Raw genomic sequence first — 27,873 nt, forward strand, 5'->3', positions numbered from 1 at the left:
CCTCTGGCTACTGCCCTAACAAAGGTTATAGGAGAACCTGGGGTCTGATTACTGTCCCACCTCTGTGGCTGCAGGAAAGGGGTCATTTGAATTTCAGAGGGCAGAATCCGCAGAAGGCAGCCATACTGTGGCTTTCACACCTCAAAGCCCTTCATTAAATGACCTGGAAAGCAAGATGAAAACCACTGGAAACTGCAGTAGTTGTGTCATAGAGGAGAATTCTTTCAGCAATGAAGTCATTTGCCTGATGAGTTCTCAGCCTTGAAGCCCGAACACACATTCTTCACAAAGTCCTGTGCTAGTGGGCGAGGCCTCCCCCCAGGCCCACTATCCAGTGCGCCTGAACCGAAGCAACATGTGTCGTCGTTACCAGCGCTTTTCAGGGCGAGTTTCCCACCACAGAGAAAATGCTTTCCCCCAGCCCCATTGGGGAAGGTGCTGGTGCCATGTTGACAGAAATGGAAGGATCGCAGTGCTAATGGTTGGAGGTGGCCAGGTAGTTGAGTGAGGGCTACATGAGGGGTTAGGAGGTTCAAACAAAGGCCCACAAGTACCAGTCCCCCAGCAAACGTCTGGGCTACAGCTTGGGCTCTATTTTCCTAGTTGGTTGACCTTGGCAAGTGGCTTCCTCCGCCAAGGCCTAAGCCACCCACATTTGAAAAAGTCCAATTCTTTGAGGCACACCAGCAGGGTGGACCACCTGCTAGTCCTCCTCATGCACAGATGCCCTGCCTTCAGTGAAGACGTGGTCCCTGCTTTCCTCTCCGCCCCAGGCCTTAGCATCCAGCGTGGCCATGACCACACCGCTGGTGTGAACAACGCATCCAGTCCCCACGCATCAGGTGTCCCCTCGGCCATTCAGCCCAGCCCTTGTCAGCACCCTCTGTGAAATCTTAAATTCAAATATCATGCTTTCTGACCCTTTCTCAGGTAGTTCTCAACCCACTGCCTCTCTTCCTGCACCCTGCTGAGACCCCCCCTTCTCCCTCTCAGCCTCCTTTCCTGTTCAGCCCAACCCCTTCTTGCCTCCATCTTCCCCACTTCAGACCAAACTTCGTAAGAGAGCTGTCATCACCACTTCCTTCTTTTCTGTGGTCCACTGACACTGCGTTGCTACATCAGATTTCAGCCATGGCCTTTCCTGTCATTTCTCCCTCTAGCTGGAGATACTTTTTTTGCTCTGGTGATCCCACCTCTTTTTCCCCCCCTGTACAGGGCCCACTGCTGCCTGTCCCCTAGCCGTGGGCATTTCTTAGGGTTGTCTGGGTCCCCCTCTGTATACCTCCTGATTGGTAGCACTTGCCCAGTTCCCTGGCTTCAGGAGCCTGCTCAAATCATCACCTCCAGCCCTGACCTTTTCCCAGCCTGGCAAGGGGTGCCCCAAACTTCCATGTCCACAGCTGAATTCCTCCTTACCTCCTAGATCACCTGTCTCAGGGGCTGTTTTGTCATCCATCCAGCTGGTGACACTACTAGAGATCTGGTGTCATTCCAGACTCCTCCCCTTCCTATCAAGTGCAGTAAATCCTCCTGCCTGTGTGTCTCTGGAAATTTCCCCCATCTCTCCCTGTCCCCTGTGGCCTCGCTGGTAACTCAGGCCATCACTTCCACTCTGCATCATGGCAAGAGGCTTCCACCTGTCCCCTTCCAATCTCTTCTTCACACTGCAAAGTGAAAAATCCCCTTGTGTCTCCCCACTCCACCCCCTACTCCCAGCCCTTCAGTTTCCTTGGGGCCTTGGCCCCTTAATGGGATTTAGAGGCAGAGCATCTTCTCCCTCCGCAGCTTGCTTTCTTAGCAGCCCTGCATGTGGAGGCCCGAGTCACATGCCCACATAGCACTGTGTGCTACCTGCATTGCCCTTTTCTCTGACCAGATCTGGAGCTTCTAGAAGGTGAGGGCTCTGTCTTGCTTACCATCATTCCCACTGCCTAGCAAAGTGCACTTAGGAATCCTTTTGGATTTAGTTGGTGTCCAGTAAACATTTGCTACATTCTATGGAACAAAACTGAATTAGCCCTGACTGATACAGCTCGATAGATTGGGCATTGTTCTGCAAACTGAAAGGTCACAGGTTCGATTCCCAATTAGGGCACATGCCTGGGTTGAGAGCCAGGTCCCCAGTTGGGGGCATGTGAGAGGCAACCAAATGATGTTTCTCTCCCTTTCTCCCTCCCTCCCCTCTCTGTAAAAATGCATACATACAGTCTTTAAAACAAGAAAACAGAAAACTTACCACTGCCTGACAGGACCTGCCCTAAGTTAATTTCTGCGGTGTCTTCATTGAGATGTTAATACATGGTAATTGTAGCCCACTTCAGTGAAGTGCGCCTCACAGTAAACATCAATCAGCTTACAAAGGGGAGGAGAAGACACGACTTTTTCCAGTGACGATTCCAAAGGAAATATTTCCACACAGCTCTCTTTCCATGTAGTCTGGAAACAGGATTTAGTTATATTCCTATTTCCAAAAGTCAACAATAGAACATCACTCCTCTAACTCAGTTTAATTATTTTTTTCCAAAAGATAAATGTTGGAAGCTGAGAAGTAAATTTAAAATAGTAACAATATTTAATATGCCCCAGACCAGTTTCTCAAGGTATGGGGTGGGGGATTCGTAGTGCAATTTCCTCAGGTGCCTGTTCAAAATGCACAGGCAGGGCCCTGGCTGGTGTGGCTCAGTGGGCTCAACACCGGCCTGCGAACCAAAAGGTCGTTGGTTTGATTTCTGGTCAGGGCCCACGCCTGGGTTTCGGGCCAGGTCTCCAGTGCGGACATGTGAGAGGCGACCAATCGATGCTTCTCTCCTTCTCTAAAAGTAAATAAATAAAATCTTAAAAAATAATAAAATGCAAGGGCAGGGAGTCTGGAGTCTCGGGCAGGCCCCTCCTGCCCTGGGCCTCACTGCAGCGGTCTCCAGCGAACTAACGCGCGTGCCTCTAGTCTCGGGTTCTTCCAGCCACAGAAGCGGTTTTTCAGGTACAAACAACTTACGCATTTGTCTCAGTCACTGGAATCTGCTCCATCGTGACATTTACTGAGCATCTATTATGACCTAAGCACCGTGCGGGCATAGGGGCACAGCAAAGGGCAGGATGGGCAGGGCCTTGCTCTCGTGGGACTTGTAACAAAGAACTAGGAACTAGGAGGGAGAGCGGGTCCAGGATGTGAAGACTGACGGGTGCGGGGAGGGGTGAGGGAAACAGCAAAGAAGGATGAGCTTCACTTCTAGGCCAGGGCATTGAGCCTCTGGGTGGATGGCGGCATAGTTTACTGAGTAGGAAGGAAGAGCAATGTGCTTAGGGGGTGAAAAGCTTCTTTTCTTATACGAAGTGCAAGATGCCCATGAGACACCCAAGGGGAAACGGCAGGTGGACACACGTCTGAGACTCCAAAGGGAGGACGCAGCACAAACCCAGAAGGCGTCAGTGAGGACGGGTAAAGCCGTGGGCTACACAGATCTCCTGGAGCCTGAGTTCGACAGAAGACAGCCCTCTGGGTCACCCCAAGTGTGAGCAGAGAAGCAAGGGAAAGACAGTACTGTCAAGAATGAGTAGTTTGGAAAACTACAGATGGCCACCAAAAGCTGGAGTCGGCAAGCCCAGGATTTCAGTGGATGATGGGGAGGAAAACTTGGAGAGGGATGAGGGAGAAGAGGTGGAAGTGAGCAGAGAACTCTTGGGGTGCGAGGCTGAGAAGGGAGAGAAATGGGGGGGAGTAGGACACAAACACAAAGGCTTCTGCTTTGTTTTTTCACCACAGGCACCTCGAGATGCTTGCCAATGGGAGGGACACTGCACCGGACTAGGAGACACAGCAGGGCACGCTGGCTCCAGTGCGGGGGCTGGTGGGTGGGGTGGGGTGGGGGTCTAAGGAGAGAGGACCTGTAAAAAATGCCTTTCAGAGTCAGACAGTTACTACGCTAGGGAAGATCTAAGAGGTGAGAAGTGCTATGTGACCTGTGAGCCTACCTTCAAAGTGGGGTGGGCCGGCCCCACTGCCCAGGTCTGCAGGTGAGGCGCAGTACTGCTAGCACCAGACACAGCCATACGGTACAACTCCTTGCTTCAGGAAACACATCTCTGTCATTTCAGGACTGCTCATGAATGTTCATTCTCTCTCCAAACACATACACACGACCGATTCTCATCATTCACGGGAGTCATGTTACATAAAGTCGAACACCGACGAGTACCAAACCACTGCTGATCAGAAAAGAGAGGGCTGGGTTCCCACGAGCCTCTAGTCACATTAGCTGATCAACACATAGCCTTATTTTGTTTGTTTAAAGACACCTTTGCCAATAATAAATGTGTATTGTCGATTAACATTGAGCTCACAGCCAACAGCGCTGTAACTCATGCCTGAATGATGGTTATCCAAGGCTCATTCATCATAGTCTTCTTGTACTTAAAAACACTGGACAGCTGGCCCTGGCTGGGTGGCTTAGTTGGCTGTAGCATCATCCCGTGCACCAAAGGTTGTAGGTCTGATTTCCAGTCAGGGTACATAGATCATGGGTTCAGTCGTGGTTGGAAGCTGTATGGGAGGCAGCCAATCAATGTTGTTTCCTCTTTCTCCCCTCTTTAAAATCAATAAACATACCCTTAGGTGAGGATTTAAAAAAAATAATTTACACACACACACACGCCCTGACAGTTTGACAGTTGGCTCAGATGTTTGCATTGTCCCGAAAAGTGAAAGGTCTCTGGTTCGATTCCTGCTCAGGGTACATGCCTGGGTTGCGGGTCCAGTCCCCCATCGGGGTGCAGACGAGGGGCAACTGATCGATGATTCTCTCCCTTTCTTCCTCCCTTCCCCTCTCTCTAAAAATAAATTAATCTTAAAAACACTAGACAGAACTTCAGCACTACATTTGGGGGCCATTTTATTTTATATATTTATTTTAAATGACAGAAATTTACTTTTCATAGTTCTGGAGCTTGGAAGTCCAAGCTGAGAGCTGGCAGATTAGGGATCTGGGGAGACTCACTTCCTGCGTACTCACATGGTAAAACTGGGGGCCGTTTTAAACAGCAACCACCAGCAATTAGCAAAAGTGCAAAAAACCTGCCACCAAATAGGTCAGTTTGAGATGAAACACGAAGGCAGAGCCTTGTGTAACCCCAGCTGGGGATGTGCGCATCGGGCAACTCAAATTTCTACTGCTCTGTGCGTGTCTGAAAACCACCGCAAAAGCACGAGTATTCATTTGGGATTACAAATGAATTTCAGTGAAGTCACAAACATGGCATCTGTGAAAAATGAGTATCAGTTATACTTAAAACTACGACATTTTATGATTATTTTGTACACACACACACAAACACACCAGGGGCGTATCAGAGGCAGGGCCTGCGGCCTGCAGCCCTGGAAACGGAAGAGCAGCCCTGGGAGCCCCGCCCCAGCAGGGGAGGCTGTGCAGGCTCCTTCCCCAGAGCAGCGCAGCGCTATGGTGTGGGGGCCAGGGTGATGGATTCTGGAGTCCCACTGAGTGGGTTCAAAGGCTAGCTCTACCACTTATTTGCTGGGTGACCTGGGCAAGTTTCCAGAACTCTGTGTTTATAAATCTTGTTTGGTAAATCTATACTGGATCTCCAATTAAAGGGCAAACAGTATTCTAAATACAAATAACTAGGCACAGGGCTGCCACTAAAAGTTTGTGCTCAACATATGTTTACTGACTTACTGAGGGAATGAAGGTCTTGATGTCTGGTGAATTGGAATTCTTACGCATGAGGTTTGCCGAGACCACCAAGTTGTGTACACCTTTGTTGTCTAACACCTCCCACCCACAAGCTAATCATTAGGGCATTACTTCATGATTCTCCCCAATCGTGGCTCTTTTTAGGGGGGGCTGTCCTCTCAGCATCACCCACTGCCTTCTCACTGATGACATCTAATTGTTCCCTTTCCCAAGTAATACTCTACAGAAGAAAGACTGAGTCCTGGCTGGTGTGGCTCAGTGGATTGAGTGTGGGCCTGCAAACCAAAGGGTCGCCGGTTCGATTCCCAGTCAGGGCACATGCCTGGGTTGCGGGCCTGGTCCCCAGTTGGGGGCACATGAGAGGCAACCACACATTGATGTTTCTCTCCCTCTCTTTCTCCTTCCCTGCCCCTCTCTCTAAAAATAAATAAAATCTTTACAAAAAAAGTAGTTAGTAGTTACATTAAAAAAAAAAAGAAAGACTGAGTCACTCAACCTAAGGTATAGGTGACCCCTTAAAAACTGTCAGAAACTGCTACAGGATGTTTCCTACCTAAACGCTCTTCTGGTACCTAGTAAAGGCATAGAACACAAAGACCCCTATTTGTTTAGTCTTCCACCCACCTGTCCAACATGTGTCTCACTAAGCTCTTGGCCAGGTGCACCAGGCAGAGGCAGGAAGTGACTCGCCCAGAGTCCCGTTTCCGGCTCCGAGCTCTCTGGTACACTCCAGTCTCCAGTGAGACACAAAACCCACGAGATCCAGGCTGGACTCAAAGCAGTAGCTGTGACACATGCATTCTGCTGGGAGACAGGGAAACCAGCAAGTCACAGACAGGGAACAAAAGACAAAATGCAAATGGACCAGCCAGTCCCTGACCGAAGGGAAACAGGGGTTCCCAAATGCGCAGCCAGGGTGTGTGCCAGTTTATCAGGGTTAGCTTTCCATTCCAGCTTCCTGGAAAAGAAAAATTCCTGTGAATCACTTAATGAATATTACCCAGACTTTGATGTATTGCAATTTAAGGGAACTGTTTAAAAAAAAAAAAACCCATAACTTCACTGCTGAAAGGACAGAAGTCACCACAGACGTCACCTGGCTCAGGGCAGGCAGCGCCAGGGAAGTCAATCCCACAAAAGTGAAAGGAGAGTAAAACGGCCACGCAAAACCGTAATTTCCATAATTGTATCAAATTCCATAGAAGCCACAAAATAGTCTTAGAAACTTGGAGATGGAGAAAAATAATCCAAATAGGGACCAAAGGCTCTAATTAGAAACCGTCTCTGGCCCTCCTACTGTCTGAAAGGCAGCCTCAGATTTTCTGTTTAGAACTCCTTTGACCTCGGAATGGAAACGCAGCTTCTGGCCAAAGGATCCCCCCTTCCAGTTTGGCTAGGGTTCCCCATGCCCTCTCCTTTGGTTCAGCCCAGCCTGGATTCTCCATCTGCTTCTTTTTTAAGTCTCCAATTCCTTTCCCAAAAGCTCTTTTCACACACACAGTTCCCGTTCTTCTGGCCCAACCCTCTGGTCACGTCCTACATCTATCTCCCTCTGCACGTGCCCAGGCTTCCCAAAACACACTTGTGTACTGGGAGCTCACCGGGTGGGAGCATGTGTTCCGGGGTGCAGTCTGCACCCTCAGCTGGAGGAAATGAGGGTCAGGCGCCCTGCAGTGTGAAGTCAGCTCCAGAACCACGGCCACTGCCCTCTGTGAGTCTGGGAAAAGGCCTCATCCCTATCACCTCTTTCACAGACCTGCCTACAGCCCCAACATTTCACAGGTCCAAACAAAACCCAAAGTTTTTCTGTTCTTTACTAAATAAACATTCCTTTCACAGAAATCAGCCCAAAACTCACCAATGACCAAGTATGTGAGGACAAGCACCAGGGAGAAGGTTTAACATTTCCTGCCTTTTAGCGGAAACATTAACGAGCTCTCCTTGGCACTGCCCTTGAGAGTCCAGGAGACAGTCCTCTCTGTCCCACAGGCTCTGAGTCCTGCCTACTGGCAGGGCCACAAGCAGTCGGGATGGCTTCCCACTTGCTTCTGTCCAGCGAGGCTTGGGAGAGAAACCGAGTTCACACAGCCTCCTTTCTCCTTGGGTCATGTGGAGGGTTTTCTGAGGCCCTGGGCTCCAGACAGCCACGGTGACCCGCAATCATCGCCCCATGATGAAGCTAGGCGCCTCCTCTTCCTCCTCCTCTGTCTGGGATGCCTCCTCAGAGCTACTGGACGGCTGTTCTTCGGATTGACTGGGTCCTGCAATCACAGTACATTCAGATAAGAGACAGCCAAATTTACTGATAATCAAGGGCACTTTGCAAAAGGAGAAGCACTGTGAAAACATTAGGAACAGACAGGGAGGAGCCAGAGGAGGTCCTCACATCCATCAGCCCTCAGTGGCACTGCCCAGTACGAACAGTCAGTCAGTCACAGCCCTGGCCAGGTAGCTGAGTGGGTTACAGCATCATCCTGATACACCAAGGGTGCGGGTTTGACCCTGGGTCATGGTGCATACGAGAATCAACCAATGAATGCACAAATAAATGGAACAACAAAATCAACCTTCATCTCTCTCCCTACCTTCCTTTCTCTAAAATCAAAGAGTCGGTCACAGAACTTACCTACCACTGCTGGCGGGTGGATCCCATCCTTATTAAAAAGGTCCTGCAGCACACAAAGAGCCTGATGCCCCGCAAACTGAGCCTCATGGACTGCTTTTATATGGCAGGGCAACACCTCCAACCAGATCTTTAAGATTTAACATTCAATGGTGACAATACTCTGCTGCTGTCTCAAGCGCTCACACCGCAGTCTGCAAAAGGATTTTCTAAACCTGTATAGCAGAGGGCTCTGCCTACACCAATATGCCGGCTTCCCGGCTCTTCCCACAGACCCAGAAACCCTCTCTTGACACTCCACATGTAGCTGTAAATTCCAGGTTTTCCCTGGCATGGCTGCCAGTACCCACAATGCCACTGAGCTGCCCAAAAGCAGAGCACAAATACAACTTGTTCTGAACTCCTCCTCCCTTTTCTTGGGAGCAGGGGAGTGGGTGAGAGCTGGAACAAGGCAGAGCCAGAGCCCCCAGAGGCAGCACCAGCCCTCCAGCTCACAGTCCAGCTCCTGGGGCCACTTGCGGGCTCCGTGGACTCACCCAGGCCCACTAACAGGCCTCCTCCCTGCAGATGTGCAGGGACTCCAGCACCCCAGAGCCCACAGGCACCCAGAGATTTTCCTCCGCTGTCGTCACCAGGCCACAGAGCTTCAAGGCAGGAGGCCTTGGGGTACCCAGGCACTGTGTGTTCTAAAAATCACTTTCACACCTAGGATGAGACACTAAAGAACACTCAAGGCAATGAAGTCATCTCTAAATTTTAATTCAATTAATTTAGGATATTCCTCCTCCTCAACTTCATGCCCAAAAGAATGAGAAGTTTAAAAGTACAAATGATGACTTCTGGTCAAGATGGAGGTGTAGGGGGATACACTTTGCCTCCTTACACAACCAAAAGAAGGACAACAAATTTAAAAACAAAAAGTAACCAGAACAGCCAGAAAATCGAACTGTATGGAAGTCCAACAACCAAGGAGTTAAAGAAGAAACATTCATTCAGACTGGTAGGAGGGGCGGAGACGGGCAGCCAGGGTGGAGAGGACGCATGAAAAGGTGACGGCTGGTGGTCCTGGCAGTCCCACATCCACGTGTGGATAAACCAGGAGCAACAACTGGGGAGCGAGACAGATGTGCAACCCAGGGCTCCAGTGTGGGGAAATTAAGCCTCAAAACCTCTGGGGGTTGCAGAGGTGAAAGAAACTCCCAGTCTCACCTAAGAGTTTGTTGGAGTGACCCACAGGGTCCTAGAACACAGACCCAGAAACCCTCTCTTGACACTCCACGTGTAGCTGTAAATTCCAGGTTTTCCCTGGCATGGCTGCCAGTACCCACAAGCCCACCCATCTGGGAATCAGCACCAGAAGGCCTATTGATTGTGGGTAGCAGGGGAAGTGACTGAAAGCCTTACAAGAACCCAGCAAGTGGCACTGTTCCCTCTCGGACCCCTCCCTCCCAGACAGTGCCATAACACAGGCTGCCCTGCTCTGGTCAATACCTAAGGCTCTGCCCCTTACAATGTAACAGCTACTTGGAGATGAAGAAAAATGGCCCAAATGAAAGAACAAACAAAAGCTCCAAAAACAGAACCAAGTGATGAAGAGATAGCCAACCTATCAGATAAGGAGTTCAAAACACTGATAATCAGGATGTTCACAGAAATGGTTGAGTATGGTCACAAAATAGAGGAAAAAGGAAAGGCTATGCTAAGTGAAATAAAGCAAAATATATAGGGAACCAACAGGAAGGGAAGGAAACCAGGACTCAAACCAATGGTCTGGAACAGAAGGAAGAAATAATCATTCAACCAGAACAGAACGAAGAAACAAGAATTCAAAAAAAATGAAGAGAGGCTTAGGAACCTGTGGGACAACTTTAAATGGTCCAACATCCAAATCATAGGGGTGCCAGAAAGAGAAGAAAAGAGCAAGAAATGGAAACCTTGTTTGAAAAAATAATGAAGGAGAACTTCCCCAATCTGGCAAAGGAAATAGACTTCTAGAAGTCCAGGAAGCTCTGACAGTCCCAAAGAAGTTAGATCCAAGGAAGCACACACCAAGGCACATCATAATTACATCACTCAAGATTAAAGATAAGGAGAGAATCTTAAAGCAGCAAGAGAAAAGGAGACAGTTACCTACAAAGGAGTTCCCATAAGACCATCAGCTGATTTATCAAAAGAAATCTTGCATGAAAGAAGGGGCTGGAAAGAAGTATTCAAAGTCATGAAAGGCAAGGACCTACATCCAAGATTACTCTATCCAGCAAAGCTATCATTTAGAATGGAAGGGCAGATAAAGTGCTTCCCAGATAAAGTCAAGTTAAAGGAGTTCATCATCACCAAGCTTTTATTATATGAATGTTAAAGGGACTTATCTAAGAAAAAGAAGATGATCAAAACTATGAACAGTAAAATGGTAATAAACTCACAACTATCAACAACTGAACCTAAACAAAAATGAACTAAGCAAACAACTAGAACAGGAACAGAACCACAGAAATGGAGATCACATGGAGGGTTATCAGTGGAGGTGGAGGAGAATGGGGGAAAAGGTACAGGGAGTAAGAAGCATAAATGGTAAGTACAAAATAGACAGTGGAGGTTAAGAATAGTATAAATTCTTTTGGTTGTGGAGAAGCCAAAGAACTTATATGTATGACCCATGGACATGAACTAAGGGATGAGGGGAATGTTGGAGATGGTGGGGGGGCTGCAGGGTGGAGGGGAATAAAGGGGAGAAAAAGTGGGGGGAAAAATGGGAGAAAAAACTGTAATAGCATAATCAATAAAATATACTAAAAAAATAAATTAAAAGAAAAACAAAAAAATAAAAGTACAAATGATGATGTTTTATTAGCTAACATTTGTTGAACACCTAATAGATGCCAGGCACTGTGCTGTGTCTTTATTGTCGTGTTTAACTCTAAGTACCACCACCACACACCCATTTCACAGATGAGGAATAAAGTGCAGGGATTCATTATTTATAATTACTGATTATGAGGGTCTCACAGCCAGTAAAACAAGGATCCAGGATTCAGACCTGGAGTATTTGACTCTCTAGGCCTCTAACCACCGTGTCAGCAGAAATAAATAAGGGAACTCAGGCAAAAGAAAAACCAGGTGGAGACAGCAGTGAGGCGATCACACTGAAGGGATAATAAGCAAAATGCGGTCGAGCCATACACTGGATTATCACCCAGCCTTAAAAAGAAAGGCACCCTGGCCGGTGCGCCTCTGGTAGCTGGAACGTCATGCTGTCAACAGAAAGGTCACGGGTTTGACCACCTGGTCAGGGCACATGCCTAGGCTGTAGTTTCCGTCCCGGGTTGGTGCATGTATGAGAGGCAACCAATTGTTGTTGTTTCTCTCTCTCATTGGTATTTCTCTCCACCACCCCCTCCCCGCCACTTCCCCTCTCTCTGAAATGAATAAGCATGTCCTTGGCCGAGGCTTGAAAAAAAGGGAGGAAATCCTGACATGGGCTACAACACAGATGAACCTCATGGACATTATGCTAAGTGAAGCAGGCCAGTCACAGAGAGAAAAATATTCTGTAATTCCTCTCATAAGAGGAATCTAGAGCAGTCAAAATCAGAGAGACAGAAGATAAAATGTGGTTGCCAGGGGCTGGGGGAAGGAGAATGGGAATTACTGATTAATAGGTACAACTTCTCTTTTACAAGATGAAGAGACTTATGGGGACCGATGCTGGCAATGATGGCATGATTTGAATATATTCAATAGCAATGAACCAACACTTAAAATAGTTAAAATGGTAAATTGTGTGTGTGTGTGTATGTATCTTCTCCCAATAAAAAGGGTATACTGTAGAGAGAGTGAGGGGAACACGAGGGATCAAACACCTAGCTCTGAGCACCCTGAGCTCTGAGCACCCTGGACTCATAGGGCAGCACCGCCCAAGCTCGCTGCTGTCATGGCACACGTGGAAAAGAATAGTATTTCTGGGGCACACAGGGCAACTGGTCCAAGGCCTTGGGCACTGTCTCCACCCTGAAGGCTGAGGGTCTTGCCACTTGCAGTTCATTACCCGTAAGCCAGCTGGGGAGTTCTGCTCTAGAACTTGGGCTCCAAGGCTGAAACTGCTTAACAGTGGATGGCGCAAAGCATTCCTTTTCGTCGGAAAGCCCCTGAAAATGCAGTACCTCACCAGTAAACACAACTGATTCCTGTGTGGGGAACATGTTGGAAGGACCTAGAAGTATCACCCTCAAGGAGGAGAAATCTAGGAATCTGGCGACATTCAAATCATTCGGTAATTCAACAGAATTATTTCACCCATTTATTTTTCCAACATAAACAAACAATAGATAAGCGCTTATTACTACTATGTTTAATGTTGAGAACATAAGAGTTTAAAAAATGCTGTCACGCCCTGGCTGGTGTGGCTCAGTGGATAGAGCACCACCTGGGTGGCAGGACAGGTTCCCTGTTGGGGGTGTTCAAGAAGCAACCAATCAATACATCTCTTACACACTGATGTTTCTCTCCCTCTCGTTCTCCCTCCCTTCCCTTCTCTCTAAAAATAATAAAGTCTTCTTAAAAAATAAAAAATGCTGTCACAAATTAAAGCGAGATGCCACAACATACATATTAACGTGGCTAAAATTAAAAAAAATTAACAGTACCAACTGCTGGCAAGGATGTGGAGCAACGGGAACTCCTATTCATTGCTGATAAAAATGCGAAATGGCACAGCCACTTTGGACGACAGTTTGACAGTGTCTTACAAAGCTAAACATACTCTCATCATATGATCCAGCGATCATCTTTCTAGGTATTGAATACATATTCAACAGATTTGAAAACTTATATCCACAGAAAAATCATCACATAAGTGTCTGTAGCAGCTTTATTCAGAAACTCCCAAAACTGGATACAACCAAGATGTCCTTCAAGAGGTGAATGGATAGTCTGTGGTACATCCAATGCAGTGAACTACTACTCAACAATAAAAAGAAATGAGCCAGAGAGACACGCAGACACGAATGGATCTCAAACGCATTCTGCTAAGCGAAAGAAGCCAGCCTGGAAGGGCTGCACTCTGCATGATTCCAAGCGAACGACACTGGAAAAGGCAAAATTCTAGGGAGGGTACACAAATCAGTGGTTGCTGGGAATGGGGAGCAGGGAGAAGGCTGAATAGTGAAGCACAGGGTACTGTATTTGCCATGTATACTGCACAATTTTTTGCCCAAATTTTTGAGGGAAAAATTAGGATATGCATTATACATGGGTAGCACTAATTCCATATCTATATAAATGTTTTTAATCCTTTTATTTATGCTTATGCATTAAAAGCGTAACTCTAGAAGCAATAATGATATCCATATGAAAATAATACCCTGGAATACAATAATTGGTTTTGTTTCTAAATATAAATAAAAAAATGAATTAAAAAAGTAAAATGATTTTTTCCTGAAAATTTGGGCCAAAAATGTAGGTGCACATTTTACACAGGAGTTCATTATACATGGCAAAATATAGTATCTTTTTTAAGGCAATGAAACTATTCTCCGTAATACTGTGATGGTGGATACATACTATACACTTGTCAAAATTCACAGAACTTTACAGCACAAAGAATAAACCTTAATGTATGCAAATTTTAGGATGTCAAGGATCCCAGGATGAAATGCAGAATGTGATATGTGAATCCAACTGTATTACACCCTCTGCGAAGGGGTTGCTGACCTAAATAATTTTGGAGATACTGGAGTCTGTAAGACGGAGGCAAAAGGGACTGTATGTAGCACTGAACTGTAGTTGATAAAGTTGTTGCTCAGGTAACAGGTTAATGATTCGGGAACCACTATCAATGTATACCGGAAACGAACAATTAAATGAACGGATGGCAGATGGTGGGGAGCTGGGTTACTAACGGTCAGAGCGGGAGGTTACAGGCAAACAAGCTCAACAGGCTGGAATGCACGTGGCAAAGGAGAGTTGGAGGCGACAGTATGAACTCATGTTTAGTTTACTGATGGTTATGAGGAGGAGTATCACTTCCTTGCTTTATTAGTTAAGAGGCCTAAAAATAAGAACACCCTAGTAGTACAGAGTTCTCAGTTGCCAGATCTTGGTTTCTAACATCATTGTCTGATAAAGGGAACCAAGACTTCCTGGAGAAATGGCTGTTTTCAGATCTGGGGCAGGCAACGTACAAGGGATCTGGGATATCTGGCAGTGCCAGAGTAAGGAAATGCTAAAAAATGACGACAAAATAAGCACCAATTCCCTTCCCCCACAAAGATACCCCCCCAAACCCCACGATGATGGGCATATGCAAGAGGAACACGGGGGCCACATGAAAGTGCTCCCAACGGCCAGGCTGGAACAATTTCAGGCTGAGCAACAAAACAAAGCACCGCTGGGTTAAATCTAAAGTGTAAGCACCCGTGCGTCCGTGCTGATATAAACAAAAACAGGGGAGAAGAAACGCACTTGTGCACAAGGATCCCAGCAGAAAACCCTGACGAGCGCTGTCGCAGCGGGGCGATCGAGGCCAGCACTACAGTGGCGAGTCCTGTCCAAGTGCTCAGCCTGAGGTGATGACAATGGCGCTTTATGTCTGTGGTCTTCCGCCCGCAGAGACGTAAGTCCAGTCTGACCATGAGAAAAACATCTGACAAATCTCAACTGAGGACACTCTGCAGAGCCCCTGACCCTCAAAACTCTCACGGTCATCAAAAAGAAGCAAAATCTAAGAACTGTCACAGCTGACGGGAGCCTAAGGAGACGCGATGATTAAATGTAATGTGATATCCTGCACAGAATTCTGGACCAGGAAAAAGGCATTAGGTGAAAACGAAGGAAATCTGAATAACGTATGGACTTTAGCTAATACATGTATCAATGCTGGTTCATTACTGTGCCAAATGAAACACATTAAGATATAAACACTAGGGGAAACTGGGTGTATGAGAAGTCTTTGTACTATACTATCTTTGTCACTTTTTTATAAACCTAAAACCATTCTAATATGAAAAGCTTTTTATTGAAAGAAGGCACTCTTCTACCCTCATGGAACTGAGACTACAGCTGAACAGATAAGCATGTTACGTGATTTAGCAGATTACCAAAACGGAGGAGGAGGGGAAGGCTGGGTCAGATTGGCTGGGGTGGGGAGGGAGGTCAGGAAAGGCTTTACAAAGACAGGAATCATTCCAAGAGGAAGGTGTAGGATGAGTAGGTCTTCTCCAGGTGGATGGAAAGTTAGGTAGCATAGAAAGAGCACAGAGGCCTGGACATGCGCAGCAAAGCGGAAGAGCACAGCTGTGAGCTTGGCAAGAGCAGAGGACGTACAGCAGGGAATGATCAGCCCAAACTGGTGGAGAAGAGAGACCAGAGAGGGCCGGACAGGGAGTGTCAGAAATGCCAGGGCTGCTGACTAGGCTTTAAGCAGAAGCACCTGTGGGTAAGCCCACAGCCAGCGGTGACACATTACCTGGGATCAAATCCCACCCTTCACTTGCTCCCTCTAGCTCTGCAGGTATCATCACTGTAGGATAACACCGCTCTCACAGGGCTGCTGTGAAGAATGTGTTACCTAATTCCTGCACAACATGTAGAACTGGGGGGACACACGTAAAACGTGTTCAACAAGTATTAGCTACTGTTATTACATAAGCGAAAGAGCAAATGACAATCCCATCTATGTTTTAAAAAGAGTTTTGGAGGCTGTACACAGGTGGGTGGCAAGGTGGAAAGAGAGTGGAAGCTACTGTGGTCCTGTCTGATGTGTGTGTGTGTATAATATTTTAAAAAATATTTTATTTATTCTTAGAGAAGGAAGGGAGAAAGAGAGGGAGAGAAACACATCGATAGGTTGCTTCTTGCATGCCTCAACTGGGGACCTGGCCCACAACCCAGTCATGTGCCATGACTGGGAATCGAACTGGCGACCTTTAGGTTTGCAGGCTGGCACTCAACCCACTGAGCCACACCAGCCAGGGAAAAATTTTTTTTTTAATATACTGATTTTAGAAAGAGAGAGACAAAGGAGAGGGAGAGACAGAGAGAGAGAGAGAGAGTTATATATTTGTTGTTCAGCTTATTGATACATTCACTGGCTGATTCTTGTATGTGCCCTGACTGGAGAATCGAACCCACAGCCTTGGCTTGTCAGGACGATGTTCTAACATATGAGCTACCCAGCCGGGGCAAGTGAATCTGTATTTTTGTAAGGTTTTTACTAAATCCTCACTAGGACTGTAACTTCTTCTGACGTCACATTCTTATCCATATGGAGGAATAATTTTTAAAAGCCAGTGCTGGCAAGGATATGGTAAAAGTGTACACGCTTGTGTACTGTCGCTGACAGTAAAAACTGGTACTACTACTTTGACAAGAAACTGGCACTACATTCAAGAGCCATGAATCCCTTTTATACTCTGATCTCATCATTTCCACTGCTGAGAATTTATCTTGAGGAAAACACCCAGAAAGGGGGAAGGGAGACAGGTACATAATATTCACTCAAGTGTCTTCTGAAGGAGACAAAAATGGAACCAATCTAAAGTCTAACAAAAAGGAAAAGGTTATGGATACCACCCCAGGTCAATCGCTGGACATTATCAGTCACTCGAAAAATTATAAAGGACAGGATTATGCTTATACTGTTAAGTAAAATTGGGAAACTGTTCATACATGTTATAACTATATACAAATGTATGCATATGAAGAGATTAAAAGAAAATAGAAATGTGATCTGTTAGAATGATATCTGAGCTTTTCCTATTACTCTATTTATTAACTGCTATTTCTTTTCAATTTTTATTTGTTTCCTTTCAGAGAGAGGGGAAGGGAGGGAGGAAGAGAGAGAAACATTAATGTGTGGTTGCCTCTCACGTGCCCCCTACTGGGGACCTGGCCTGCAACCCAGGCATGTGCCCTAAGTGGGAATCGAACCAGCGACCCTTTGGTTCACAGACTGGCACTCAATCCACTGAGTCACAGCAGCCAGGGCTGTTAAATATTTTTTGATACAATTTTAATTATAAAATTAGGACAACTATAAATGTAGTATACATATATAAACAGATTTATATAAAATATATTTGAAAACTGAGATTTTAAAAATGTCATTAAAATATTAAAGCCATTATTTTTTATTAGAATTATGAATGTTTATATTTTATTATTTTTGGCATATTCAAAAATTACCAAATGGTCATTACCTTTATTTTCAAAAGATACAAAGGATATGAATAGTTTTCCAACATGTATCAGAATTTTGTCATTGAAGCAAACAGTTCTATCCAAAACACATTAGTGAGTGCTTTCTGTGCTCCGGATGCCAACTGAGTTTCAACTGGAGGTAATTTTGTCTCCCTCCCCCGCTCGGGAACATTTGGCAATGTCTAAAGCTATTTTTGCCTGTCAGTGACGGAGGGGAGGACGGGTGCTACTGGCATCTAGTGGACAGAGGCCAGGATGTTGTTAAACATACTACAGTGAACAGGACACGCCCCTCACAGCAAAGAACGACCTGGCCCAAAATGTCAATTCAACAGTGCTGAGGTTGAGAGACTGCTCTCAAGGTACCTAGTGACAAGTCACCTTCAGGTCATCCTGGGTTTCTTTGGTAGGCAGGCCTATGTCAGGATAAGTAACACTGGTGTTAGAATACTAACTGCTGTTAGAATTGTTTTGGAAGTTCAAGGCTTCATAATAACCCAAATTGGCTGAATGCGATCCCATGGTGTCCTTCAGACACGAGTCCCGTGCCGCATGGAGTCTTCACTAAATTACTGGACCAGCACCAACAAGTGGGGACACTTCCTCTCCTACAACAGAACGGAACTCCTAGCCAGCTGCCCCTTACTGCTTTTTAGGAGCGAGCCAAAAAAACTTGGGTAGCGTACATCTCAGTCCATCAAGAACCCAGCAGCACACAGAAGCCACCTTGTGGCCCAATGGAGTATCACAACACTGAGTTTCTACTCATTTCCACCAGCTAGAAAATCTATTTTCTCTTTCACAAAATGAAAACTGAGGAAGGAAACCAAGTCAGTGAGGTAAAAAGCACACAGACCTTTTTTTTTTTTTTTTTTTTATGACAGTTGTCCTATAGCATTCTCTACGCTGCTCATTTGGTAGGAAGCATATGCAACCATGTATGATTACTAATCATTTAAAAATACCCACAGGTGCTAACTTCACAATTACGTGTAAGAGCAGACAGGGCCCATGCACTATACAACGATTTTCAAATCTGTCTGACTGAAGCCCGTAGGCCACGGCCCACGTAGAAACTGAAAGAAATTTTCACAAAATACCGATTCCGAGTGTAACGCACTCTGATATCTTCTCACCTATTTCGTGTTTGAAAACAGCAACCACCTCTGAGACGGTTTCGGGACGCAGTGAGTGAAGGGTCGCAGCCCTCAGAGTGGAAACAGCATCTGCTACGACGGTGGGGCTCCACCATGTGACGGGACTCGGACCAGGGGCACCGAGTGAAAGGGCATGTGGCCCTTTACACAAGCTGAAGGCTCTGGGTAAAATCTACTTGGAAGTACTAAAACCTGTTACGTAATCTCAACTACTCTTTATATCCTCAGGCAAATCAATGTCTCCAAAGGGTTAGGGGACGAGAATTTGGGAAACCCAGCTTTGTGATGGTGCCGCCTGTCTCTTCCAATTCTAGGACCAACTCCTAAAAAGTTAATACGCAATTCCAAAGATCCAACACAGGTTAAGTACTAACTCAGAGCAAAATAACCTCAGTGTCTTGTTCTGAAAGAGGTCTTAGATACACTGGTGAGGGAAGCCCCCCTCTGCAGTATGGCATATCTTAATTATAGCAAGACATATGGCAAAGTTACCAAATTGCAGAATTTTAGACCTAAAAAGAGCTTATCATTTTAGAAGCTGAAAAACAAACCTAACAAACTGCTCAAACAGAAGCAGCCAGGGTGAGCCGCAGTGAGAGCTGAGCTTAGAACTCACATCTACTGTACTTACTCCATGACCTCAAATTACCTCTTCGTTTCTCAGGACCCCTCGCGGGTAAGATGAAGGAGTCTAGCCGACTCTCAGCTGGAGAATCACTCCACCAAAAGAGTTTAATGGAAAGGTCTGGGCCAGCCTCGATGGGACTTGCTAGTGGATGCCGGAGGGCTCCGGCCCCAGCCCACTCTGGCTCAACGTTTGGAGGTGTGTCTACCAGACCCATCCATAACACCACAAAAAGCAACATGATGAATTTCAGAATCCCAAAGGATTCTGGAAACCTGAATCAAAAGAGCCAGTGACATCAAGTTAAAATGCAGAAGAGGTAAATGTAAAGTCCTGAATTTGGATTCAAAAAACCAAAAAAGGGTTCCAGGTAAGACACCGGAAGCACATTCAACCCTGTCTCTCCACGGAATACGACTACAGAACCTGGCCAGAAAGCACGGATTCTAAAAAGCAAGCAGATTGGAGAAAGAGAAGAATATAGTGTCCAGAAACAGTACCAAGTTTGCAGTTTTTTATTTTCCCCCTGCTATCCCCTAGCCTGGACTTGGGGTGAGCCAGTACTCAGAAGTGGGGACTGGGCACAGACAGAGACCCAAGAGAAACCCTCCGGTTCTGGTTCAGCAAGTAAGAAATTCTTGTGCTGACTCTCCCCACTCCTGCACTCTGGCCCCCAGGCAGTCCCACTGGGGTCACAGCGACCGCAGCACCTGCCACAGTGGTGCGAGCTCACAAGCAAACTTTGCAGGGGAACCTCATCAAAGGAGCTGTGGCCTTCAGATGGCTGGGCAAGGGCCTGTGGCCTTTTCTTCTGTCACCCACTGCTCGGCCCTGGTGCCAGTGCGGTTGTAGAAGTGTGTGGCAGAGAAACTAAGGCCCCAGTTTCCTGGACGGCCCCGGGAGACCAGAACCCACTGGGGAGATCAGGGATGGGGGGAGATGAGACAAGGCCCCACAGAGCTGTGGATGAACTCCTGGGCTCACTCAGACAGTGCGTGCCTGAGTCTGGCCCTAATCACCACACCCAACACTCTGAGAACCAAACTCAGAGAACTCGACCCTGACGGGACACTGTGTGGCACATGCAGGACACACCTGGAGAGCACAACGAGGCTTGAAGACTGAGCTCGCACTGGAACCACAACCCACGAAGGCTGGGCAGAAGCTATGCTCCGAACACAGCCAGGCGGCCGGCCTGCTAGATAAGTACCAAGACGCTCAGAGCCCCATAACGTGCCACCTACGACCAGGCTTCCTGCTATGTACGAAAAATGAACTCCTTTTTACCTACTGCTCGTTGGGACTTCTGTTTCTTGTAGCCAAAAGCATTCTTAACTGACTTGCCATATGACTCAGTCAGGGACAAAGAGATACAAAAACACTTGTTAGGGACATCCCCCTACTTTTCCCTATTGGACAAGAATGAGGCATGGTTATAGCCCCCGGGAACCTCACAAGCATAGGGAGGACACCCTGAGGACAGGTGCCAGGAGACAGAGGGAGACCTTTGGGAAGCTCTTTTACTAGTCATCCCTGCAGAAAGCTCTGTCCTGGACTTACCACGAGCTGGTATCTTTCTTTCCTGCTTAACCCAGTTTGGCTTTCTGACACCTGCAATTCAATGAGCCCTGACTAACAGAAATAAACCCTCATTACTTCACTGGTCAGTTTCAAATTCTAGATCGCATTCTTGACAGGTCAGCCTTTGCGAGCAACACCAACCAAGGTCACGACCAAGAAAAGTGGGTACCACTCACCTTCTTTTTGTTTCTTCTGTTCAAGTTTCATCTTCTTTGCCAATAATTTCTTCTCTTTTAACTTCTGGCTACAAATGTAATATACATACATTAATTCCTTAGCTACCTTATTGTGTATTTTAGGAACATCTACTTATAAGATCTTTATAATTACATAAATGCCAATAATAAAATGAAAGAAATACTTTCTTTTCATTCTGCTACTCCAACATCAGCGTTATCAACCTGTTTTCTTCATGAATCAAGACAAGTCCCCAGGAGTCCCGAGGTGATGGCAGCCATCTAGAAACACTGGCGGGCGCTTCTTCATTCTAACACATGTGGGGCCATTTTAAAAACCCTGTTCGGCTCTCTCAAAGCTGTGGGAGTGGATAAAAAGGGGTTCTACTGAAAGTAACATATAGGGTGATCTGATCAGAGATTCCTAATTGGGCAGTTCCTGGGGGTAGTCACACCCCAGGCACGTAACTTCTTTAGTAAAAGGTTTATCTTTGCCTTAAGCAAGTCCTGTCCATTGTTTCAGTGTATCTAAATTAAGGTAATTTGGGAATGTCTCTTTTTAGAAGTAATCCCAGCCCAGGAGAGCACATAATCTGGTTAAATATCCTGCAAACAATCCAGTTCCACCTTGCTTTCTTCCACCTTCATTTAACCTTCCTTCCCTCCTTAATTTCAAATGCGTAAAAGAAGCTGCAAACTGCCATTCTGGGGAGCATTTAAAATCTTGTTTCCCAGCAACTGTTATCAGTTTGGCTCAAACACATTCTTGTAAGAATTCCCTACAGGTCTGGATGTTTCTTACATCAACAAGAGAGGGTTTATTAACACACACAGGCAACCTGTACACTCACACAGTCACATAGGGAGGTCAGAGACCCCAGGGAGAAGCTAAATGAGAAGTTCACTCACAGCACTCAGTTAAACCTGACACTAAAATACAGAAGTGAAGACAGAAATCCATGTGATCACAGAAGTGCTGACCTCCGAGGTTTGGAGACTTTGTAACAAGCTGGGGGAGGAGCATAATCAGTGACTTGATTTCTCCCCAGGTACTGGGGAAAAAGCCATTCCTCTACTGGATTGCTCCACGGTGGGCTGTAACACCCAAGACCTCTACAGGTTATACAGGTGAACTTTTGACTGCAAGGACCATTCACCACCAACCATCTATTTTCCCATTTCCTGCCCTTAAGTCTCATTAGTTATGGGAGGCCACAAAGCCCTTACCGCTTTTTTCGACGCTTTGCAGTCTGCTCCTCGGCAGCAATTTTATTCCTTTCCAGTCTCTTCTGAAACTCTACATCCAATTTTTGCTGCAAAAAAACCCACGGCACTTAAACACACTGTGAGTCGTGTATGGGAGCTACAGAAGTCAGTCCACCAATGGGAGTCTACAGGCATATGTCCAGGTCTCCAGAGCCACTGTAAGTGGTTGCCCCAGAGATGGGGGTGGGAAATCAATACCAGGCTCTCCGATGGTGAAATAACTCTTTCAATTCATTAAGATACTAAGGCAGGTTAGCAAGAAACTAAGAAAATTCCCTGTCAAGTGGAATGAGGAAACTGAGACAAATAGTTGAACACACAGTTGGAATGTCTGAGCAATTAACAGCTGGCTAATAAATCACCAGACCCCAGCCTCCCTAACCGAAGGTGCCTGAGAGCAGGTGGTTTAAATCACCAGTCAGGGAGCCAGACAACAAAAACCAATTAGAGCCAGACTAATCCAACATAAAGGTAAAACGAACCAGAAAATGATCCAGACCCCACTGTACGCTCATTTTAATGCATCAGCAGACTTAAGGACACACCAGAATTCCAATACTTGTCCCAGGCTTACCCCCATCCTGTCAACAGGGGCCCTTACTTTCCCTCACTGTCCCAAGCTTTTTTTGATAGATTTATTTATTTTTAGACAGCGGGGAAAAGTGGGGGGGAAGAAGAGAGAAACATCAATGTGTGGTCGCACTCGCGCGCCCCCTGGTGGGGAACTGTCCCACAACCCAAGGCATGTGCCCCCACTGGGAATGGAACCAGTGACTCTCTGGTTTGCAAGCCAGCAGTCAATCCGCTTAGCCACACCAGCCAGGGCTGTCCCAAGCTTTAATAAACTTACTCTCACTTCCACCTGGACTCGTGTCTTGAAACTGTTTCTGCATGAGTCAAGAACCTGGAGGTCGCCTGAAATGTGGGCAAATATAGGAGCACTATATAAAAGTCAGTATTTTGCCCCAGCTGATGTAGCTCAATGGATTGAGTGTGGGCCTGTGAACTAAAGAGTTGCCGGTTCAATTCCCAGTCTAGGGCACACACCTGGGTTTGGGGCCAGGTCCCTGGTAGGGGGCATGCAAGAGGCAACTACACATTGATGTTTCTCTTCCTCTATTTCTCCCTCCCTTCCCCTCTCTCTAAAAATGAATAAATAAAATCTTTTTTGAAAAGTTTTTTTTTCCTGCATTTGACTAATATCAAATAATAAAATAAAGGATCAGCTAGCTACTGCAATCAAAAAGCTGAAAATATCTTTGAACAAATGTGGTGAGATATATATAAAATTGCCATAAATCATCACTAATAGAAGATGATTTAAACAAATGAAAAAGATAAAGTTTCTTGAAGGGATGACTAAACACTGTAATATCCAATCGCACTGAAGTTAATTTATAGACTCAACAAGTAAATAATCCAACAAGATTTTTGGTGTGGATAAAATAACTCCAAAATTTAGTTAGAAAATAAAACAAGTGATATGTCCCAAAGAATATTTTTCTGAACAGGAGAGACTTCTGGCCCTCCCAATCAAGTAATAGAAAGCTCTATAGTTCTTACAGTACAATCTCTAAGGCAATTCTCAATTTTTACTCAATTATTATTGGACACTGGTCATGAAGAAATGCCTGCCTCCAAGCTAGAAAACTAAAAGAAGGAGACACCTATAAGCACACCACTATTCACAAAATACACTGCAAACTGGGATTACAGGTATGCAGCCAAAAAGAGAGAGAACAGTGGTATGTGGGAGATCCTGCTTTCTATTCCATTTCATGCCAAATGATCTGGATGGGAAAGGGGACTCTCCCTCCTCTCATTCATCTCCTAGTGTGATTATCTTGTGCTGAGTCTGACCGAGGAGTAACCTGGACTGTACTTGATGTCTGTTGCCGGTGTTGACTTTAAAAGGTAGCTTGTACACAAACCAGGTGTATCTGCTCTGTTTCAAAAGCTTTTTTCCTAAAAGTTGTAAGTACACATTGTCCGAACCCAAGGGTTCAGGCAGCCTCCTTGCTCACCGACCTTCTCAGCCATGGCATCCATGTAGTCCTGTCGCTGATATTCTCGCCGGCGTAGATGCCTATACACGTGGAACTCTCCACTTCCGGCCCCAGCACTTGAACCTATAGCCAGGACGGTTCAGAGTTCTTAGTGAGCTCCAGTTACCAACATAGGCTACCTTTCATTAAAAGTGACCAAAGATCCCTGGATGGGATGGCTCAGTTGGTGGGAGCATCATCTGGTACACCAAGAAGGTGGCAGGTTCAATTCCTGGTCAGGGTACATTCAAGAGACAGCTGGTGAATGCATGGGTAAGTGCAACAACAAAGCGATGTTCCTCTCAATAAAAGTAAAATAAAATAAATAATAATAAAAAGAAGTGGCCAAAGAGCACCTTGCCCAGGTAGATCAGCTGGTTAGAGCATCTACCTGGCCAAGGCTGCGGGTCAGATCCCTGGTCAGGGCATACACAAGAATCAACCAATGAGTGCATAAACAAGTAGCAAACAAATTGATGTTTCTCCCTCCCCCTTCCTCTCTAAAAATCAATAAATAACAAAAAATAAAAATAAAAGTGACCAAATAAACTCAAATAATGCAAGGGGCGGCCTGTCCTATTCCCCACCGTACCACAGAACCTAGCCATTAAATACTTGCTGCACGAATGGTGAATGTGAAGTCACTAAAATCCCACGCTAATGCACTACTGAGAGGACCAACAGAATGCAGTCCAGTGGCTGAAAACCTAGTTGAGGGCTATGCCCTTTCCCTCCCAGCCAGATGATCTGGCATTTGACATGCCAAATTTCTGCTAAGCTGAAGATGTCCATGATGTATTAAGTGACAAAATTTGGTTACTATTAGTATGTGTAAAACAGTATTTTTCTAAAAACATTTTTTTCTTAAGCAGCAGTGGTTTTGGCTATAAAAATGTTTGGAAGGCTGTATCAAAATGTTACAAGTAGAACAATGAAATTACAGGTGGTTCAAACTTTAACAATTCTATTATTTATTTTTCTTCCCTTTTTAAAAAAGGTTTTATTTATTTTTCAAGAAAGGGACAGAAAGAGGAGGAGAGAAACATCAATGTGTGGTTGCCTCTCGAATGCTCCCTACTGGGGACCTGGCCCGCAACCCAGGCATGTGCCTTGACTGGGAATCGAACCTGTGACCCTTTGGTTCCCAGGACGGCACTCAATCCACTGAGCCACACCAGCCAGGGCTATTTTTCTTTATAATTACTATATGTTAATTTACAACCCAACAAAATAAAACTATTCCCATTTAGAAATAACCAATATGAGACATTATTAAAAACAATGTACAAGAAAATTCTCTAATGCCAAACTCTTTCACTGTGAAAGCAAACTATTATACCAGTGAACACTTCCCTGTTAGATATCTAATTAACATATACTAATTGCAGGGCTTTTATATCTACACTTCAAAAGAGTATATTTACATAAACACATACTCCCCAAAACACATTACCCATTACATCTCGGACAAATTCTGGGGGAGGCCGAGGTGCCCATTCACTCATTTTTTCTGGAATTGGAACTGTTTTGTCCTGAAACATTTAAACAGGAAAGCATTTGTAAGTATAAACCTGCTGACAAAGTGACATCTCTTACAACCAAAGAATTTTAATAGACAATGGAGTAAGGCTGCTTTGCTTCGGGGACTCAAAGCTCGTTTTATCTTCCTCCCTGTCTTAGCTTTACTTCATTCTGTATACTTTGGGGTCTATCACAGCCCACCGCCTTGTCAAAGCTACACTTAACTTTCCAGAGAAGAACTCAGAAACGTTTAGTCACCACGTACGTTGGGAAGCTTCCAACTTAAACCCTACTACACGAGAAAAGTCAGTCCTTTCTGGTCAAAGATGACACCTTCTCATCCAATTGTTTTTATGCCTGAGAGCACTGAAGCCTGGGCGGGGGGGGCGTGACTTGCCGCAATACCTCCAACAAGGTACTGTTTAGAAATAGATAACCCTTTACTAATTCAAGGGCTCTATCTTTCCAGTCTAACGTTTCTGACACCTCTGTTCATAAAAGGTTAAACTGGAAAAGGCCCTGGAACAAGGAAAGCCGCTCCACAGCGCCCCCCTCCCACCCCGCAATCCTGGCTGGGCCGTGACAGAACGGCAGAAGGCAGCTGTCTCCGGGGCAGCCTACTCCCGCGGACTGACTGCGGCCCGGACACTGAATTCCTGAGTTTGGAGGCGGGGGAGGTAGGCCAGGGGGCTCCTAGAGGCTCCTGAATGGAAGGGGCTGGGACTCGGAGGGGCCGACGAGCCCGCGCCTCGTCTCACCGGGTTTTTCATGAGCCGCTCCAGCTTGAGCTTCTGCTCCTCCGCCGCATTCTTAGGGATGACGAGCGCCTGCGGCTCTTTCTTAGGCCTCGGCGGGCGCACCGCGGAGGCTGGGGAACTCGCCATAATACCTTCCCTGCTTCCCTAGCCGGCGGTGGCGGCGCGCACGTGTGACGACAGAGCCGAGCGCCAGCTACGCAAGCGCAGTCTCCCAGCTGGGCGGGACTGGGATAAAGTCGCTGGCTGGAAGCAGGCTGCTGAATATTCATGAGTCGGAGTCGGAGTGGGTTGTTTTGATCTTCGCTGCTTGATTTCATTTCCTGTTTCTTGGCAAATCCCGGCAACGGAACGCCCACGGTCCTGGGCGGGAGGAGGTCGTGCCTTCCCAGCCTACCTCTCCAGTCGCGTGCGGTCCGGGCTCTGTTGGCTGTCCTGCTATTGTCTCTCTGCCTCCCGCCCTGGGCCTTTGTCCTGATCCTTGGGTCTGGTCCACTTCCCCTGTTCATCTCTGACAATCTGTTTATGTAAGATAACGCAAACAGCTCCCTAAAGACTGAGGCCTGTGTCTTTCGCCCACCTCCAGTTACTTTGCATCTGGCACCCAGCCAACATACCTAGTGGAGTGAATGAAACTTCTTTGTGGGAAAGAGAAAAGCTGCTCCTCACATCTAGGAGCAGACCTGGCCCCAACTGCTAGGCCTTGGTGCTCTCCTGTTGGACGGCAACAATTTCCCAGAACACCAACATCACACTAGGCCATTCTGTGACCGTGACAGAGCAAGATATAAACAATAATGCTCTGTAATCGCGTTTGAATTCAGAAGAAAACAAGAATATCTTTGAAACCAAGAAAAAGACCGAACATTTGCGCCATTCTGGCTCATATGAGTAACTGCTGCTTCTTTTCAGCATTGGCCTCCATTCATTCCTCTAACTTTAAATGTTTAAGACATCCAACCATGGAATTGTCTCTGCTTCCTGAGAGCATCTAATCCACAATGGAATCCCAAGTACTTGAGCCCTCCCCCAAATCACTTAACCTAAGCCCGAGTCCTGTAAGTCCTTTTTACCACTCTCTTGCTGAAGTGCAGTTTTCCTAGAGAGAGGTAGTAAACCCAACTTGTTCAGCCACAGGTATGTTCTTGGTGGTCTTCAACTGGTTTTCTCATTTCTCATTTGCTGCCTGCTAGAGAGGGAAAGTTCTGTCTTGCTCACTGC

The 27,873-nt window shown here is 46.2% G+C and overlaps 1 protein-coding gene across 1 annotated transcript; it reads right to left on the reverse strand.

The window, feature by feature from the left end:
• Window positions 1-7,506: 7,506 nt before the first annotated feature.
• PRKRIP1 (PRKR interacting protein 1) lies at window positions 7,507-26,835 on the reverse strand. The gene is made up of 6 exons (XM_024571646.4): window positions 26,656-26,835; window positions 25,830-25,908; window positions 24,360-24,460; window positions 22,293-22,378; window positions 21,066-21,133; window positions 7,507-7,969 (listed from the first exon to the last, which is right to left on the reverse strand). The coding sequence occupies exons 1-6, from the start codon at window positions 26,779-26,781 to the stop codon at window positions 7,869-7,871; spliced, it is 561 nt and encodes a 186-aa protein (XP_024427414.1). The 5' UTR covers window positions 26,782-26,835; the 3' UTR covers window positions 7,507-7,868.
• Window positions 26,836-27,873: the final 1,038 nt, after the last annotated feature.

Source organism: Desmodus rotundus, chromosome 1 (assembly GCF_022682495.2).
Source record: "Desmodus rotundus isolate HL8 chromosome 1, HLdesRot8A.1, whole genome shotgun sequence".
NCBI classification, from domain to species: Eukaryota; Metazoa; Chordata; class Mammalia; order Chiroptera; family Phyllostomidae; genus Desmodus; species Desmodus rotundus.

Coding starts and splice junctions, on each gene's coding strand:
- PRKRIP1 (XM_024571646.4), bottom strand. CDS start 26,781: ATGGCGAGTTCCCCAGCCTCCGCGGTGCGCCCGCCGAGGCCTAAGAAA. Junction 25,909..26,655: donor AGCGGCTCATGAAAAACCCG/GTGAGACGAGGC, acceptor TAAATGTTTCAG/GACAAAACAGTTCCAATTCC. Junction 22,379..24,359: donor TGGATGCCATGGCTGAGAAG/GTCGGTGAGCAA, acceptor GTTTTTTTGCAG/CAAAAATTGGATGTAGAGTT.